Source organism: Melopsittacus undulatus, chromosome 9 (genome assembly GCF_012275295.1).
Source record: "Melopsittacus undulatus isolate bMelUnd1 chromosome 9, bMelUnd1.mat.Z, whole genome shotgun sequence".
Taxonomy (NCBI): domain Eukaryota; kingdom Metazoa; phylum Chordata; class Aves; order Psittaciformes; family Psittaculidae; genus Melopsittacus; species Melopsittacus undulatus.
The window spans coordinates 19,246,057-19,265,365 of record NC_047535.1 but is presented as its reverse complement, the minus strand read 5'-3'; the positions used below and the strand labels follow the sequence as shown (position 1 = coordinate 19,265,365).

Here is a 19,309-nt window from a genome sequence, read left to right as displayed (position 1 = left end):
TTATGTAGATCACACAATTCATAAATTTGCATGTCTGAAATTACTGCTTTGTAACTGCGTAACGAGAAGCAAAAAAAAATAATTATTTCTCTTCCAGGACATTGAGACACCACATCCTTTCAACCCGCTGCTCTTTTGTCTCACACCTCTGTTAAACAGTCAGCTGCTGGCAGATGCTCTGGCTAGAAATGGTCACAGATGGTCAGTTGCCCAGCTAACACACCAGAATGCTCTCCTCAAATCTCCCCTAAAACAGTATCTCAACTGTATGCAGCAGATGCAAATATCTAATGGTCAAATATCTACATGGTCAAGAGGCCATGTAATCTAGGTAAGACTGCAGGTCAATTCTGATAGTTTAGTCCACATTAATTCTCCACACTGCCCCTAAGTAAACTATCTCAACACACTTCAAACACAAAGTGTCAAGTCCTACTACTTTTGCTAATTACATTATAGATGACATCTTTTTTTTGAAAGAAATTCTCAGTTACATGTGTTTACAGAACCACCTGTTACTTAGGGAATGATACCAACACATCTTCACTGTGTGTTGAGTATGCTTTCTTCCATAGCAACAGCTATAGGAGGAAAGAGAGTCAGGTGATCAGCAGAAAGACTCCAGTAGGACTCGGCAAGTTTTGTTCCTTAATCTTTGTGGTCAGTCCTACAAATATTTACCAGTACTCCTTAAAAGTATTAACCAGATAATGACATGCACAAGCGTTATTTGCTACTATGGTGAGCAAGCACTGCTTGTTGTGTAGTATAGCTATGACAAAGGCTACAAATAACAGACAAATAGGCTAGCAATACCAGAGCAAAAAACTTTGGTATTTGGCATTATTATTTCACTGTTACTAGATCAGGCATAAATACACAAAAGCTGAAAAAATGCATATTAATCAGAAAAGTAAATTATGTCATTTATTAGCAGCAGTTACTAACTGTAAGTTCTGTATCTTGTGATAAGTAATTGGGTGTCCTTCTTCCTACTTACACAAGGTTTACAAGATCTGGTTATCTAAGCATTGTGTGACACATTTTGGGAGAGGATTATTTCTTCAGCTGTGTAAATCAAGCTTGCAGAGCTTATTGCTGGGAGAACAGATAGCCAAACCTAAAAGTTGCTGCCTCAGATTTAATGATTTAAGCTCTCAAAGATGACTTTGGCTTCACCGTCTTCCAGAATAGGTAAGAAATATTTTACATACTCACCTAAACCACTGACAGTATACTCAAGATCACTGGCATCCAAAAGAATTGGTCCATTCTCCTGTTGGCCTTCTTCCTTGTAATATAGCTTGTACCCTTGAATAGCTGCAGTGTCCTCAGAGTCCTGCTGCCACTGTACTGTAATAGTTGTACAGTTCATCGGCTCCAAATGCAGCTCAGGAGACTTTGGTGCTGGTTTTAGAGAAATATATATAACATTCTTACATCCTAGAAAGAACTAATTTTCACAATAAAATCTGGGGGCCCAAAGTTCACTCTAGATTTTGATTCTAGCTCATCTGTGTACTCATAATTATTTCTTTATTATGTCTGACTCCCTATAAAGCTAATCTAACAATGTAATTCAGGATAAATTAGAATTGAAATGTTTTTTAATGTAACAATAATTAATAAGTAATAAATAAATAAACTAAAAGGTAGTTATTTTCAAAGAAAAATGAAAACACACCAAAGATACTCAGTACTTGCACTACTTGGTGGAAAAAAAAAAATTGAAGCTGGTAAAACTAAGAATTACCTTTCACACTTGTAGCTTTGGGAGTCCTGTGGGAAGTCCATAAAGATGCCTCTCCCCAGCCAATCCTTGTTGCAGCAGTGATACGAACCAAGTACACACTGTCAGGTCTTAGGCCTTCAAGGAGATACTCATCTGAAGTCCCTGGAAGCTCCAAGACTTGAACTTTGGTCTCTGTGCTGAGACGGAAAGACAGACGATACAGGACCACCTGACCTCTCCTATATTTTGCAGGAATTGGCAGCCAGGAGATGAGAATATCTGTAGGACTCCTACTTGTCAAACTTATTTCAGGAGCTCTCAAGGGAACTAGAACAGAAAAGACAAAGTTTTTGAGCTCAGGGAGAAGAGAGATAGAAACCCCTCATCTGAAAACTTAGTCTATGATGAGATACCAATAATGTAAAAGTAAATAATCCAAGAAGTTTTGTAGATTCTTGTTTATTTTTAAGAATAACTTGACCCTGCTCATACTTCTCACGTTCTGTATGCAGGATAGCCTTAGCAAGCTCCTTTCCTAAGGTCTTCAATGTTTTCTTTTCTTATTACTGTCAGCAGCAATCAAAGGTAATCAGGACCTTCCTGTTCTGACAACCTGACTTGTTAGATGGTTAGAAGGTTAGATGCAACAGCTTAAACTGAAAGTCTAGACAACAACCTGTGCTACTGAATACTCAGTGCGTGTTTTCTTCTACCATACTGTATAATCAGGATAGTAACTCCTGGACAAGAGACAGGCAGACAACTGGAACTGGCAATGTTCCAGACTGCTAAAGCTTAACCCTGGCAGAATTTATTTCTCAGTTCTAATGAACTAAACTAAACAGCTTGTTGTCATCATGATGTTCGGATTTGTTAAATCACTGCACAAAAGTACGGTCTTTTCTGAAATTGCAATGTAACTAACAACCAGGTAGACCAAAAGGAAAAAAAAAATACTTTGTATAGCAAATTTTATTTTAAATTTTCCTCCAAATTTGCAAAAGATGCAGTGGATGCACAGTTTGATTCATATTTCAGATTCCTAAGATAGTATCATAGAGACTAAATCTCAGGGTATCATCAATTTCTCAACACTGAGGGAGTTCTTAAAAAATCTAGAAGTTATCTACATAATTTAATGAAATGTTTTTCAAAGCAGATAAAGACACTGTGTAATATACAGTGTTGCCCTGTTGTAATGTTTCTTTACTTTTCTTTACTCTCATTCTTTTCATCAGCTGGCTCAGTCTTACATTGTGCATATCCTGAAGTTTCACTGACATCAGTGGAAATTTGGGATCCTCAAGAGCTGCTAGCACTGGATTGCACATTTCTACACAGTGCAAATAGAAATGTTGAGCTAAATCAGTGATATTTGTCTTACCATCTTCAAGGGTGTGCTGAGTCACATGATCCGACATCTGACTGGCTCCCAGAGGCATATAAGCTACAATATAGAAGGTGTAATTGCTAGCTGGTTCCAAGTCATCAATAATGTAATGGGTTGTATCATTTCCAATGACCACTTGGTATTCTTCATTATTTAAACCTGGCATATAGAAACCAAGAGTTAGACAAACAAAAATTCCTGTCAATCCCTAAACATCACAGTATCTTAACTTTTAGATCCTACAAAGTTATTTCATGCTCTTCCCCAGCCTTCCTCTGTATTTTCAACCATACGACGTAAAAGCTCTTTTATGCACAGAAGTAACTGTGTAGATTATAGTGTTTCAGCATTTTCCTGAATGAGGGATGATGAATGCAATTCTAAACCCTATTTAGAATTAGTCACAACAAACTGTGCCCAATGTACAGTAACACAACAGACAAGCCCTAATAGCCTCATCATTCATACCAAGCTTCTAAATCTACTTGTTTAGCGTCAGGGAGGTTTTTCCCAAAACCTATTTACAGAGCCTTTCTATAGCAGACTGTGAGGAATGTGAGGGCTCTATTCCATCAAAAACAAAACAAGCACCCCCCCCCCCCCCCCAAAAAAAAAAAGAAACAAACAGAATTTATTCAGCAAAAGGAGCTCATTTTAGCCCTGGAATTCTATTACATTTGATTGATGTCTTTTATTCTTTAATTTGGAGAAAGGCCAATAAGAACAGACCAGAATGAGCTTCACAAATGTTTGGCTCATAGTGAATTGTTAAAAAATAAATAAAAAAAAGAAAAAAAAAGTCAGCAATTCACATTAAAATATGCATAGCAATGCATGCAGCAGTCCTTGTCTTTGTTGGGCTTTATTCCTATAGAGGAAGGCTATAAAGCAGAGTAAGTGTGGTGAAAGCTGCTGTGCTCACAAACAATTCACACCAAGTGCATGTCAACTTAATCAAACCTCTGTAAGAGCCAGCTCCTCCTCTTCACAACTGAATTTATAAACAAAACGAAAGGCAAATTCCACCATTAAGTTTTCCCACATCTATGAATTAACTTGATAGCATTTTAATTAGACAAGATTATGAGCATCTCACAACAGACTAGTTAATGGCTTGTTAATTAGGAATTGCAAGGCACGATTTCTGACCTGCTAAACAAGATCCTTGAGCTCAAATTAAAAGGACTTGTTCTCTCATTGAATGGATTGCCAGGCCTCATGCAGAGGCCCTAATGAAACAGCCATAATAGAGAACAAGGCCTGCCTTCCACCACAATCAGCATTCCCTTTGTGCCTTTTCTAAATCACTAACAAGGAATTAACACACTCCAACATGCACGCTCATCAGACCCTTTTCTTCCTGCTACTCTGACCCCGATTTGAATGTAAAATATTCTGCTTAAAGAAACAAAAAACAAAACCACAAAATTCACACCTGTGGGTTCCTACAACTAACTTGATTAAAACACTAACCTTTCTTTTTTTATTATTATTAATAGGAAAGAGGACCTGAACCTGTTTTTACAGTGAAACATCAGAATACCCGAGTTGTGAAATTAAACGATTAAATGATCTTTTGTATTCAAAGTACCTACCACACTGTGAAGTCTACAGGAAAAAAACCCTATAAAACTGTATATGATCAGTGTATTATCCACTTTTCCTTTCTGTTTAAAGCTTATGGAATCACAAACAGTAGTACTACTTATGTTTTTTGCAATTAAATGTTCTTTACTCACATTGACAAATGTGGTTCCCAACTAAAAGAAGAGAGCAACATATGAACATCAATGTATAAAGTAAAAAGTTACACATGAAAAGCTTTAAGTAAGTAAGATGCACTCCAGTTAAATCAGATACATCTAAGAATTTTTAATTTTCAGTAGGGTCTGAAAGAGGATGTGAGTGCAGAGTGGGCAAAGACATGCTGAAAGGAATAACAAAATCAGTTCCTTCATTCATACAAACTATTTACACTAGTATATAATTATACAGAATTCATACAGAGTAAATAAGGTGTTGACAGTGTCAACAGTGAATGTTAGCACCTCTATGACCTTGTATGGTGTGAATGTCATCCAAAGATTTTCCTTTATATTTAATCTGCATTTCTTTAAATAGAGTTGCTTCTAAATTTACACTAAAGAAATGGCTGATGTGATACCTTCTCACTAAAGCATCTTCTAGGGTTTTAATAGTGCCTCTGATATATAGGCATCTGATATATAGGCAATATCCTCAGAAGGGTTTACAGACTATCACTTAGAATGCAATTCTTTTTACAGAAGTGGGCCATTAGCCTTTGAAACTCAACATTTTGTCTACTAAATGAGACAAAACTGGTTTTATGTCCTGATGTAGAACTTCTGCAACTACTGAATCATGTTACCAAAGCAAAAATGCATGCAGATCACCCACATTTTGATTCTCACCACTGTAATTACTCCTCTTACCATAGTCCTCCCCACTCTTCCTGTGTGGATTTCTTTCTAATTTAAAAGGATGCACAACAGCATTATATCGAATAAAGTAATTATCAAGAGACAATGGGGAAAAATTAAAAGAAAGGGTATCGGAGAAAGCAAGTTCCAGTAAACCAGTGGGTTTTGTTTGGTTGGTTGCTTTTGTTTGGAGTTTGTTTTGGTTTTTAAACCAGGACAAGCTACAATCTCATTTCACAAGATATAACCTTTGGATAAGCAAGCAAATAGTGGTGATTGCAAAATGACTTTGCACAAAACATGCTGCAGAAGATACCTCCTTTCACGACTGTGCGGAAGTATTTCTTGCACAGATACACACTTCCCTAAAGACAGTTTCCCAGTTTTCTTTCAAGTTACCAGGTCTCTGCTCTCTACACAGGCACCAGACATACAATTACCCAGATAACTTATCTAGTGTGACTTTACTCAAATTAGCTTTAAGACGGGGTTGTGAGCACAATACCTCAGTGCCTGAAAGCATGGGGGGTAATTTCCCGCACCTCTTGTCCTCATTATCTTTTAAAACTCTTTCCTTCCTTTCCTTCAGACAAAATTCTCTTGTGTCCTGAAATATCCCACTTGCCAAAGCAAAGGCAGCTATTCCTGCAACAGTATTAGAGTAATTAAGCTGTCCTTCCTGTCCTCTGCTTAGCAGATGGCAGACTGGTATTCTACACAGAACTGAGCATCTGCAGTCCTGTTCTTGAGTAAACCACTTACTGAATAGAAGTGACAAAGAAATCACTCCTAGAAAACAGAGCAGCATCACAGCTTAGTTTAACCCGTGCACTTAAAAAAATTGAGTCATTTGGCAATCACTTCTCCTGCTTATGAAAAATGTCTGGTTTTTATCACCTTAAAGATTACCTTAGCTTAAAGCAATTAAATAATGCTAATGGATTTAAAAATGTCAAGTTACTCATTTTTATTCTAACTATCCATTCCCTTTTACATAGGAATTCATGTATAGTTTCAGAGACTAGGATAAGCCTTTCCTGGCTATTTCAGTGTATTTTAAAGTTTAAGTATACATTTTTCATTATAGATACCAGAGGGTGAAAGGAGAGCAGATTTTACCTTCAACCAACATACATTTTAAGAGAAGACAGTTAAATCAATAAAGTATAATTATTCTACTCCAAAATAGACAAAAGACAGTAAAGTCAGAAGAAATCAGGAATCTAGACAAAAGAGCTGTCTCTGGTGAGCAGTCCACTCTGTAAACCTCTAGGATTCTGATGTATGCTCTCTTTCTATGACAAGCATATACAGAAGAGAGTAGGCAAGAAGCTCCTGCTAAGGACTGAGTGAAACAGAGGTAGGCAGTATAGAGGCCCAAATTTTGAAGTCCCTCCCTAACTTCAAAGTCTGTTCACCTGAGCGATCAGACAAGGGTGAGTGGAAAGAACACTCAGTCCCCAGATGAGATGATATGGCAAAAGCATTTTTTCCCAAACATGCCTGTTGATTACAATATGCATTTATATGCTGGCATGCTCTGGTGCTGCCACTGTTATGAGCCATTCAAATCAGAGTCTCTACAAGGACATTCACGCTCTTACTACACATGTACTGAAACAGCATTTAAATCAAACTGCTTACCTTCTGCTTTCATGTAATGCACCGAGTATGCAATCACTTTGTCGGAATTGTACAGTGGCCTTTCCCATGCTAGCAGGATTGCTGAGCTTGACATCGTTTCAGCATGGACATTGTAAGGTGCACTTGGTCTGTCTTCTGACATAACTACAGTAAGCCTGGCCCTGGAGAGAATAGATCCCTGGCTGTTCTCAGCCATGCACTGATAAATGGCATCATCTTCAGGAATGATCTGGTTTATCACCAATTTACTGAATCCAAAAAGAAAAAAAGGAAAAAAAATCTCACATCTTGGATAAACTTAGCTCTACATAATGAAAATAAATAAAGAATATTTCTGTTTGCCTCTGATTCATGAGTTTAGTATAATTGTCTTACATGCCACAAACTTTTCTATTAGAAATGTATGTGCAGTTATGAAATTTGACAACTTGAAGTGTTCCTCAAAACCTGACATGCTTATGCAAAGCCAGGCACAGTGAAAACAAACCCATAAATCTATTACGCACCTGCAAAAAGCAGAACCTTAGGGTTGTCATTTTTTAATCAACTCCTTAATACAAGCTGCTCATTCTACAGAAGTAGTAAAATGGAGCTTCAAACAACTTGCAAGATTCTTGCTCTGCTACACTACTGTAAATCCAGAACAACTCTGTGGTGAAACTCTTCAGGTCCACCCATTCCCCCATCCTGTCATTTAAGGCAGTGATCACAAAAGCTTTGCAGAGGATTTTAGGTATTTAATAATCTGCATTCCTTTAGCCAAGGAAATGTCCACAACTACATCATAACTACATTCAATGTCCAATTTCGTATTTACCTGAGTCTTGCTTGGCTACATTTAGTTACTGGAATTTCATCATTTGGTAGCACATCACTAGTACAGTTCTCATATAGCAATTGCAATCTTACCTGTTGTACATTTTTATTCTACCATTGGAGTGTATTCTCCTTCCATTTTTTAACCATGAAATTTTTGGGGCAGGATTTCCTTCTGCCTGACAAGCAAAACGAGCAGTACCAGCTCTAGGCCTTGTTAAACTTTCTGGCCATTCCACAAATGAAGGTGGAGCTACAGATAAGTAACAAGGGAAAAAAGAACATAAAAATCAAGCCCCCACAAACACAAGGACAATCGGAATAATAATGAATTTTCCACACACAAACTCCTCTCCTCAGGCCATCCAAATACACATATATCCATGTAGAAAGCAAAGCACATTTGTTTAAAGATCCACACTATCTGCACAGATAGCAACATTTCCACACATTTTTGTTCATGCATTTATGAATAAAGGCAAATCAAACTCCAGCCTACGACATATTGCCCATAAAGCATACATATATTACATATTTCTACTTTGTTATAGGATTCGTTTCTCTCTTCCCAGAGCCAACACTGCATTTGGGTATTTCCCAGTGCAACTGAACTGCTAGTTTATAACTCAAACATTGAATATCTGATACTTCTCATCTAAGGCAACAGACAGAAGAAGGCAGCCAGAGTTCTGTGATCTGTTTCATCTCTGCAGTCTCACTACAGCCCTTGATGTTTGAGATAAACATTCAACCCACTACATAGCACAGCTAAAGACACCCACAAGATGTTAATAAACACTGTAGAAGTCAAAGCAGGCTCACCCAGCACAGTGAGAGTTGCCATTGCTACTGTGAAGTTTCGTGTGCCTGGAATAGTGGCTCGACAAACATAGACACCTGCATGCTGCACCTTGACATCAGAAATCATGAGGTTCCCATTTCCAAGGACACGGGTATTGAAGACGTCAATGGACTTATGGTCTATTTGAGAGAGTGGGAAAAGTGTGGTTACAAGGCTGTTCAATGTATCTAAATAACTTATCTAAATAGGCTTGCCTGGGCAGTAATGGCATAGATCTGAGTTTCAAAATCAAAAGAGAAAGGGAAATCACAGATGAGCTTTCAGAGGTTTCCATTTTGCATCTGCTTTGCTCCTCAGTTATCTGAACATTCAGATGCTTGGGTCTCACCACTTGATAAATGGTTTATACCTGAAATTCACCATCACAGCTAAAAAATAATACCATTTTCCCAGTTACCCTCCCCAGATGCCTTACATTATGATTCAGTTTATCACTACCAACATCCTCATCATCTTTACAAACAGGAATCATCTATCTCCTTCTGAACTACGCTGGGGATAAAATGAATATATTTGTTTACCATATATTTTCTTCTATTTTCACAGTAAATGCCCTATGACTGTTACATAACTTTTTTCCTACTTTTTTGTCTGTAAGAATCACTGAATCAACCACAAAAGATATCTTTATTTCTCCCACTTTCAGAAATAAGAATGCAGGAAAACTTTTTGTTATTTGCTTCTACAGGTACAGTCATGACTTTCATGTTTAGGTACATGTCAGAATTAAAACAGAGGTAGTTTTCATGGAAAAATGTGATGCACTAACGAATGTTATTATTCTTACTGCATTCCCTCTCATCTCCCCTTCCAGGCAGACTACTCAGGGTTTGACAATACCTATTCATAGTCCAAACTGCCCATTAACACAAGGTCCAAATCACACTCATGCAGTGCTTCTATGAAGAAGAGGAAAAGCATTTACAGAATTGCTTCATAGGATGCAATCCCTCCAGCCTGCCCTAACTCACCACTTATTCTACTCCAAGTCACAGATCCCTGGTAGTCACCACCCTACCCAGTAATAGCCACACACTGTGCCGGGGGCAGTGCCAAATTGACAGCAGAAGCGCAGAATCCAATGCATCAGAAAACCTCAGGGCTTCTTAACAGCAGTATGAAGTATACAACTGAGAGTGTTTTACTTATCCTACCCTAACCTACTAATCATTACCTACTATATGAAGCCTCAGAACTGTCACCTAATTGCTGAAATCCTTTCTTTCCAGTTTTACTTCCTCTTCACAGGTCATACGCTGTAATTTTAAGACTTACCTAACCGGCTCCATGAGATGATTGGCTTTGGATTCCCTGTGGCTACACACTCCAGTATGACAGTTTGATGAAGAGATGCTGTAATGTTTTGAGGACCAGCTATTATAGATGGCTTATGAAAAGGCTTCAAGTCTGAGGCTTCAGAGGGGGGAAAAATAATTAAAAATAAAATCAAAGAAAGTGAGAACAATAAAAAAGCCTCAATTAAACATAAAATAAAACATTCATTTTTTTTAAGGATGCTTAAAATTAAATTCACATTAAAACCTAATTTCAGTAACTGTGGAAACTTATACTGAACAATATTTTAGCCAGAAGACACACACAAGCAAAATTATTATTTGGGCAAGTGGTTCAGAGGTCAGTAACAGCTTTTTAATGCATGTAAGTGGTTTTGCTACAATGTAAAAAAGAATCTAATGCCACTGAAAAAAATCTCCCATGGTGAGTACCTGGAATGACACTCAGCACTGCCTCAGTGCTTTTCCGTCTATTGGCTATTGTTGTGGCAACACATCGGTAATTCCCAGCATCCTTCTGTTCAACACCATAGATCTGAAGAACTCCTGTAGGTAAAGCGGTTACCCTGTCACAGAAATCAAAAAAGATGTAGATGAACATTCAGCCAGCAATTGCCATCGTGAAATTAATACTCGATTTACAAACAGCCATTGCTACACTGACCTGGGAACAGCAGGCTGGAGGCTCAAAAACATTCTCTATATATGACTTATCTTCCCACATTTCTGAAGTACAGGCAGCATTCCCCCCGGCACCACCACGAGAGCAGAGGAATTTACTTTCAACAAGTACATCTTTCTCACCCTCAGAAGCAACTTCTTAAGCCAGCTACTATATTTATACTATTCAGGTTGGCTGATTTTTGGCAGCAATTTCTGATATACTAGCACAACAGGTACACAATTCCCAAAAAACCACCTACACTTCCAATTTTTATGTTTCTTTTTTCACCTTCCGTTGCATGATAGGTACCTTAGACATGTTCATCAAAAGTTACATGTCAAGAAGGATGGGAGTGTAAGTTCAATGAATACAATCTGAATAGGAAAAGATTCTAGCAAGGAGCAGGCTGTATGCTTCAAGTTAATTCAAGAGAAGTCTCCCTGTGCAGAATTTCCCTTGCATGAAGTGTCTTAACTCAATTGGCTGTGCATATAATTCTTTATTGGCCCTCTAAAGAAAAACAGGTTCAGCATAATTTCTTCTGCAAAAGCAGTCCTGCTAGTTCAAATCACCCCCACAGCCAAAGTCCACATGTATTCTGTATTCCACAGTCCTGAGAATGACTTGCATACAAAATTCACCAGTAACAATTCACAGGTCAGTGATTATTGTGTAGACAATAGCAAGTGATTCTGGTCTACACTCATAATACCTCTTTAAAAATGTATTAACTACCATTACTAGCTATTTTAATAGTTGACATATTACACACATGGAAAATAGTTTCAAGTATTCAGATTTTCTTCTTGTAGCATGCTCAAAATTATCACAGAAAATAAATGACATTCTAAAATGTGTAACTCTCCATACCTGTCCATGACTAAAGGTAAAGTGGTTCGATTCACTTCCCATGTCAGAGTGGCAGGAGGGTTTGCTGTTATTTTACAGGCAAATCGAGCTACTCCACCCTCTTGGACCTCAGTTGAAAGTGGCTGGACTTCAAATGCAGAAATGGCTAAAATAAGAGAACATTGAATTTAAAAGACTAAAATGAGGAGAAATTCCTGGCTAAACCAAATTCCAGATCACTGATCAACTTGCAAAAATACCAAGAAATACTTCAAATAGTCCTCTTTTCCACATGCAAAGAAAGACAGCTCTAATTACCCTGTCAGCTTTGCTTGGTTGCATGGTTTCACTGGCTGAAGGTTTACTTAAAGTAACTTCGCTTTAACTCAGTAAAAAAAGTTTCCATGAAAATCAATGACTCTCTCAAATGGAATTAAGTACATAAAATGACTGACACACAGATGGAAATCCTACCAATTATTAAACTAATTAAGTTCGTGTCAACTAGTTTGGGACTGGCCCCACTACACTTAGAAGAAAAATTAGTTGCAATAGAAAATTTCCAAGACACCATTTGGTTCCTGACAGTCATATTTTAGTCCTTTAATAAAACTCACTTTAGTAAAAGCATCTGCAGAGCTATACAAGTTCAAGTGTTAGATAAGAAAAAAATACCAAAACCAAAAAATATCTCAGAATAAGTTTAATCATGTAAGAACATTTTCATCCCAATAGTCCAAGTGGTCACCAAGCAGACGCCTGATGCACAGAGCATCAATACAATTCTGAGCATTTACAAGTTAAGCAGTTCACAAAATTGAGCCGAATGAAGTGGCAGATCAATAAATACCTTACAGCTAACAGCCACCTAAGAAACTGATCATTAGTTGGATTTCTTTGCCCAGAAAATAAAAGCCAAAGGGAAAGGAATACAAAACCCTCAAATAAATTGCTTATTTACTGCTACTTATAACATAGCAGAAAGACCAACTCTTCAGAGGCAACTCCTTTTGGATAACTCAAAACACAAAGAATTCCACACTTATTTCTACCCCCTGTAATTGCAGAGGGAACAATCTCTGCATAAGCGCAATGGTACTGACTTGATTGTTTTCCTTTTTAAAAATAATCAGATTTCAAATAAACACCTACTCTTGCATAAATTATACAGAATATTACATTAATTATACAGTGCAAAGGAAATGTGACATCACCTGACTGCTTTCCCCTCCATGCACATATTAACTCCTAATCTTTCAAAGATTCCTATTATCTAGTATACCTATTTTATTTCCCAGGTCAGAATAAATCCTTTTTTTTTTTTAGCACTGTATTGCTGTAGTTGCATTAGTACTGCAGAAATAAGCACTCCTGGTCATACCAGCAGAGTGGGTGTTGCAGCTCTGTGGACAGACCTCCCAAAGACTCTGAAAACCAAGACAACTAAACCGCCTCCTTCAGCAAAATCACCTGAGAGCAGCAGCAGCTACATGATACAAACACCATGGCTGCTGAACACCTCAAATGTGATTCAGACTCCCAGAATGCAAAAGCAGAGATGCTCTTGGTATTCATTTTTACCACCAGTCCTGTGATTTTGGCAGGAGGTCCCTGCAGTTCCAGCATGCTCTGCAGTCTGTTCCCTACCCATCTTCATCGCAGACAGAACTAGCCTCTCTCACTACCAGAATTTAACCCAGTTCCTTTGTTCTTTCTTACATTTATGAGTACTACCATGTTCAAGAACAAAAAAAGACAAAAACAAAACAAAACCCAACCCACAACTCACATAAAGATGCTATAACAGAAGTCTTACATTTAAAGCCTATTGGCAGGAGACATGGAAACAGTTCTCTCCTTAAACAGACTTTGATTGCTGAGACATCATCAGGAAAAAAAAAAGAGATTTAATAGTACTTTGCCTACTTACAGAAATTCCATTTCAGGGAACAGAAACACTCAGTACAAGTCAAATAACGTTCACATACACAAGGATGTTCCCGTAACTTTAAACTTTCTGGGTTTGCTTTCTGCTGCATTTGATGCCATCAGACTCTGCTCTAGTTTTCCACCACAGGGCCAGGGGGAAGCATCCAGGCCTTTCTTGCTTTCTCCCTTCTCCTCTGTTCTAATCCCTCCCTACACAGACAACATGCATTCACTTGAAGTCTGAATAGTATGTCCTAGCGCTATTCCTAACAGATCTTTTAAAAATAAAGATTAAATATAGAAGTGAGACACCAAAGAGCTACAAAAGAAACTGAGGAAAAATAGTGTTTCACAGAACACAATGTCATCATGATAGCAAGCACGAACAGGTTCAGCTTTACTATCTAGGAAATCCCATGCAAGTTGTTAACTGAAGCTGATATTTAAAGAACATTTTACCACCTGAGCACGAACAACCTACTTCCTCAGAATATTAAAGACAGCAAAAGTCAGAACTATGGAGAACTGCACAAAATCTTCAGGAAAACACATTAACGTCACTAAATGTGGTTTTAGAAACAAAAAATCCCCACTTACATCTTGTCTAAATTTATACATTCTTTATCAGTTTACCTCAATACTTGCTCCTTCTGTATCTTGTTTCGTCACACAAATCTCTGGTTTCTTCTTAATTCTGACTTTATTTGTTCCAGTAAAATCTGTTTTTACAAGTCTATTGCTGTCTCATGAAATCTGACCTCTTTGTAACAGGCTTGTTTTCATGGCAAGCACTGATACCAACTCGGAACCCCAAGAAAAAGTAATTAAAGCAGTGCTCTTAAGAGGCCAGAGCTCTATAAAATACATAAGAAAAAAGTCTCAAGAGACACACGTTGTTCCCAAAACCAACCCTGCAAAATGCAATAAACGTAAGTGCCTTTTTATTTGAGTTTCTTCCCCTCTTCTGCAGTCTATTTAATCATTTTGTTCTCAGATTTATAGCCAAAAGAAAACAATTAATGTTACTCTGAGAAGCTGATGCTCCCATCCTTTTAACTTGCAAGAGACCAAACACTGCTTACAGAAGAAGAAAACAATAACTAGGAACTTTATTTACTTTTATAATTTCCTGCAATTTATGCAATGGGAAGATGTGTTTATACAGGTACTTTTGAATATAAGTATGGCATAAAACACATAGTTATGTCCAGCAAAGTTATCTATGCAGAGAAATCAGAGATCAGCACTGGTTTAAGTTCCTTCATTTGCCATTGAGTCAAATATCCACAAAACCCAAATGATTACTTACTGTCACATGCTGACTAAGTATTAGAGAAACACTGCTGTGTCTCCTGCACCATGCATGGATTGAATAGTATCCTGCATGCATGCAAAAATTTTTTTGTACCTAAACAGGTCTAGATAGATTTAACTGTTAAGGTACAAAAAAGTCAGACTTAAAAAGCTCATCCCTCACATCTCTTGTTTGTTTAAATACAGCAGCACTCCTTCACTCACTTTAATTAAAAACTAAATAAATAAACAGAAACAAACAACAATGAAACACAACACAACCCCATATCATTCACTCCTGAAATAAGTCCTGAAGCTTGTTCAAGCCACAAGTCCAGGTAAGTCACTCATTCCCGCACATGCTGCACTTTCTACTCATACACTTTGTGTCATTAAGTGATTTTCTGAATAAGCTTTCTTAAGAGGAAATTCCAATAACCTATATATTTATTATTGTCAAAGTTTGCTGGTTTCATCACAGCTGACAGTAGCCTGAGTCTGGACTGCAACTGTATAACAAACTGAAGATAAACCCCCTGAATTGAAATTACTCCCTGAACTGAAGCAGTAGCACAGAACTGTGTTTCATCTAACCAGAATGCAACAGACACTGAGAAACTCTCCAGCACATGCTACCAACCACTTAAGTGTTTCTCAAGAGATAATGGCCACTCAGATAAATGAACTGCTCAGGTGGAAAGGACGAAAGTGCATAATGCCACTTGTAGAATTTACGTGTTAACGCTATTGGGAATTACACAATAGCTCCAATCCTTCAAATGAAAACAAGAGTCTTTTATTTTTAATTCTCAGGTGAAGAGGCTTGAGAAAAATAAACTTGTATGTTAAAGAAAAGCTATGGCTTGTTCCAAAGAAATGGATTTCAGTTCAGCACATGATAAATCCAGTACTGAATTTTCTCTTCTTGATCCAGTCTTGATGCAGTCTTTTGTCCCTCTCTCCGAAACAGCGCTTAAAAATGCAACAAATATACATGGTGTATTAGAGTTTTGCACCAAAGCCAACTTGCACATATTTTTTCTGGAGTTCAGTGCAATTTCACAGTCCTTGAAGGAGCGAGGCTTAAAACAGATTTTGAAGGGAGTTCTGCCATGCCATTTGGCTATATGCACATGTATTTCCAAATGGTTTGCTACTCAAATGGCACATTCTGGCATGAATATGAATTGGGAATAATCCTTGGCTGAGTACTGACAGACCCAGACACATGGCAAGACTAGAGACACATAGTTATTATCCCCATTTCTGATGAAACAGTTGGAGTACACAGAGCTGGAGTCAAGTGATCTAATGGGTGGATCTTTGCTGAGTTTCCCAGGAGATGCTAGTAAAAATTAAAGTATTTCAGAGCTCAAGTTCTGCTGAGTACACAGAGTTCAGAGGTGAATGTCACACAAATTGAGCAACATGGGTAAAGTTTTGCATAAGTGTAAGTGAAAAGGGATTACTGTGAAAGGGTGTTCTGTATGCACTATCACAGCCATTCACCCTTAAGATTTTAATCGAATGCTGTTTGACCTAGATTTATTATTTTTAAAATATGAGGCATAAAAATGAAAGATTTCAGGTGAAAACACAACCTGACCTCTAAGAGAAGATTCAAACAGCTGGGATCTGATCAGCCCTGGGGAAGGAAGCCAAAGGGAGAAATGACAGTCTTACAAGTATATGAAGAAGATATTAGAGAGGATGGGGAGTGATTCATCAGTAAGAAAAGGCAGGAAGAGACTTTAGCTTTACCATGGGAAATTCAGGTGAGGTTGCTGAAGGGAAATGTATTAGTAAGGAGCAGGCAAGTAAGGGAGGCAATACAACTGCTAGCAAAAGGGATACCTGGGCTGTTACCTACCTGCCCGAGGACAATGACTCTGCTCCTGCCACTTTCCTCACATCAAATGCTATAGTAAAGATTCTTTCACAAAGAAAATTATTTTCTCCTTCAGAAACGTCCAGAATCTATTAAGAGTGGTTTGGGTTTGGTTTGTTGGTTTTGTTTGTTGGGTTTTTTTTTATCCTGCCAAGCCAAAAGACAATTTAGAGCAGATTTGTACGAACAGCTCACTCCCCACCTCTTTCTTTCTTCTTTGCTCTTCAGAGCTTTATCAGTGTAGTATATTTTACATGGATAGGCCCTAAAATATGTGGAGATAAGATAATGAAGCTACATAAAGAACAGGATATCTAAGAAAAGAGTCAGTGCCAGAAGCACCCCTCAGTAGAGCAGGAGTCAGGCAGCAAACAACCCCATGAGGCATAACCGCCAGCTGAGGTGTGCCACTGCTCAACCTCACCTGGAACCACTATTGCTGGACAAGTTTCTACACTGCTATTCAAGAGCTCATGCATTTGAGTGGCTTTGTCAGCATCCTTGTACATCTGCATTCTTTTCGAGCCAAGTGAATCAATGGACTTGTTTCAGAGAAAGAAGTGAGAAGATGATCAACAGGTATGAATACCTTTCAACTACGCTGGGCAGAGGAGGATAGCCCTACTGATTCTGCACATCTTCAGTTACCATTAAATATGAATATAAAATACTAGATGTGATCCTACAAAGTATGGGTATCAGAGAATTCTAAATTCTAGCAGGGACTGGCACTGTCTGCTCTGTGAAAGCTCAGAACCTGCAGTGTTTTGTGTCAGTGGGAAAGTGAGTAGGATCAAGACTGTAAGAGAAAATTTGCAAAGTGTCAGCCTAACTGCACCCAATGAATAATTTCCTGTTTAAAGAAAATAAAATTGAAAAAAATAGAAAAGGAGAAACAAAAACAAACAAGAGGGAGATGAAATCAAATAAACAGCGTTACTTAAATGAAAGGACTCCTCAAACCACAATATTGTCAGTTTAAAAGCCCTTATAGCCAGGTGTACAGTTTTTACTACAAACATTGCTACAAAGCAAGGTTTGGTTGACATTTAAGGTAGTATTTCTACATATGGAAATATTTTAGTAATTTTCAGATTCTTTGTTAATATCTTTCCTCAAGAAACATATGAACATGCAGGTTAATAGAGAGCTTTTTCATGAGACAAAAATCTCGTGTATCTACAGAAGAACTATGGTGCTGGCAGGATGAAAACTGTTCAGAAAAATCTAACTGCACATTTAGCCCTAAATCTATACTGCAAATACCTCAGAAAAAAAATCAATAATAACTTTGAAAAGTGCCCCTACCATCACACCAAGTGGCAGTGAAACTTCCTTAAAAGAAATGTTTATTCCTTGACTTACTGAAATTAAATCTGAGGAAGAAAAATCTTCCCTTTAGCAACTAAGAAAAAGGTTTAAGTTTAAATTATTTTCTTTTTTTTCCCATGAGGAATTCTTGTTTGGGACAAAACCAGAAACCTGGGTATAGTAATGAGTTCTGTTTCCTTTAGTCTACACTGAAATGAAAAATAAACACAGAACTGCAAATAATGCTCCCTTTTTTAATACACTCTCTCTACACTATTAAGGAACACACAGAACAAAACCCCACAGCCTGCTGTGTATACTAGAAATATCAGCAAGCAGGATAACATTTAGCCTATCACCATACTGTTTGTGAAACAGATTACACTGTGTGTTTTCTCTGATTTTTTTGAGTTAGACATATTTCTAGGATAAACTTAATAAACCATTTTTTTCTCCTAAAATGAAAACCAGAAGATGAAGAAATGCTCCTCTGTGACCTTACCAATATCAAGAAATTCTTAGACTGTGATATGTGCCCTGCGGAGAAGGACTTGAGGGTGTTGGTCGATGAGAAAATGAACATGAGCCAGCTTCAGTGTGTGCTTGCAGCCCAGAAAGCCAACCATATCCTGGGCTGCATCAAAAGAAGCGTGACCAGCAGGTCAAAGGAGGTGATCCTGCCCCTCTGCTGTGCTCTCGTGAGACCTCACTTGGAGTACTGTGTGCAGTTCTGGTGTCCTCAACATAAAAAGGACATGGAACTGTTGGAACAAGTCCAGAGGAGGCCACGAGGATGATCAGGGGACTGGAGCACCCCCTGTATGAAGACAGGCTGAGAAAGTTGGGGCTGTTCAGCCTGGAGAAGAGAAGGCTGTGTGGAGACCTCTTAGCAGCCTTCCAGTATCTGAAGGGGGCCTACAGGGATGCTGGGGAGGGACTATTCATTAGGGACTGTAGTGATAGGACAAGGGGTAACGGGTTGAAACTTAAACAGCAGAGGTTTAGATTGGATATAAGGAAGAAATTCTTTACTGTTAGGGTGGCGAGGCACAGGAATGGGTTGCCCAGGGAGGTTGTGAATGCTCCATCCCTGGCAGTGTTCAAGGCCAGGCTGGATGAAGCCTTGGGTGATATGGTTTAGTGTGAGGTGTCCCGGCCCATGGCAGGGGGGTTGGAACTAAATGATCTTAGGGTC

The 19,309-nt window shown here is 38.1% G+C and overlaps 1 protein-coding gene across 1 annotated transcript in view; it reads right to left on the bottom strand.

The window, feature by feature from the left end:
* Positions 1–19,309, bottom strand: part of PRTG (protogenin) — a 79,577-nt gene that overhangs the window by 36,135 nt on the left and 24,133 nt on the right. The window contains 9 exon segments of the mRNA XM_034066372.1: positions 1,219–1,407; positions 1,754–2,059; positions 3,117–3,281; positions 7,208–7,455; positions 8,117–8,276; positions 8,846–9,004; positions 10,161–10,298; positions 10,613–10,746; positions 11,715–11,859. Of these exon segments, the coding sequence (XP_033922263.1) occupies positions 1,219–1,407; positions 1,754–2,059; positions 3,117–3,281; positions 7,208–7,455; positions 8,117–8,276; positions 8,846–9,004; positions 10,161–10,298; positions 10,613–10,746; positions 11,715–11,859 (1,644 nt within the window).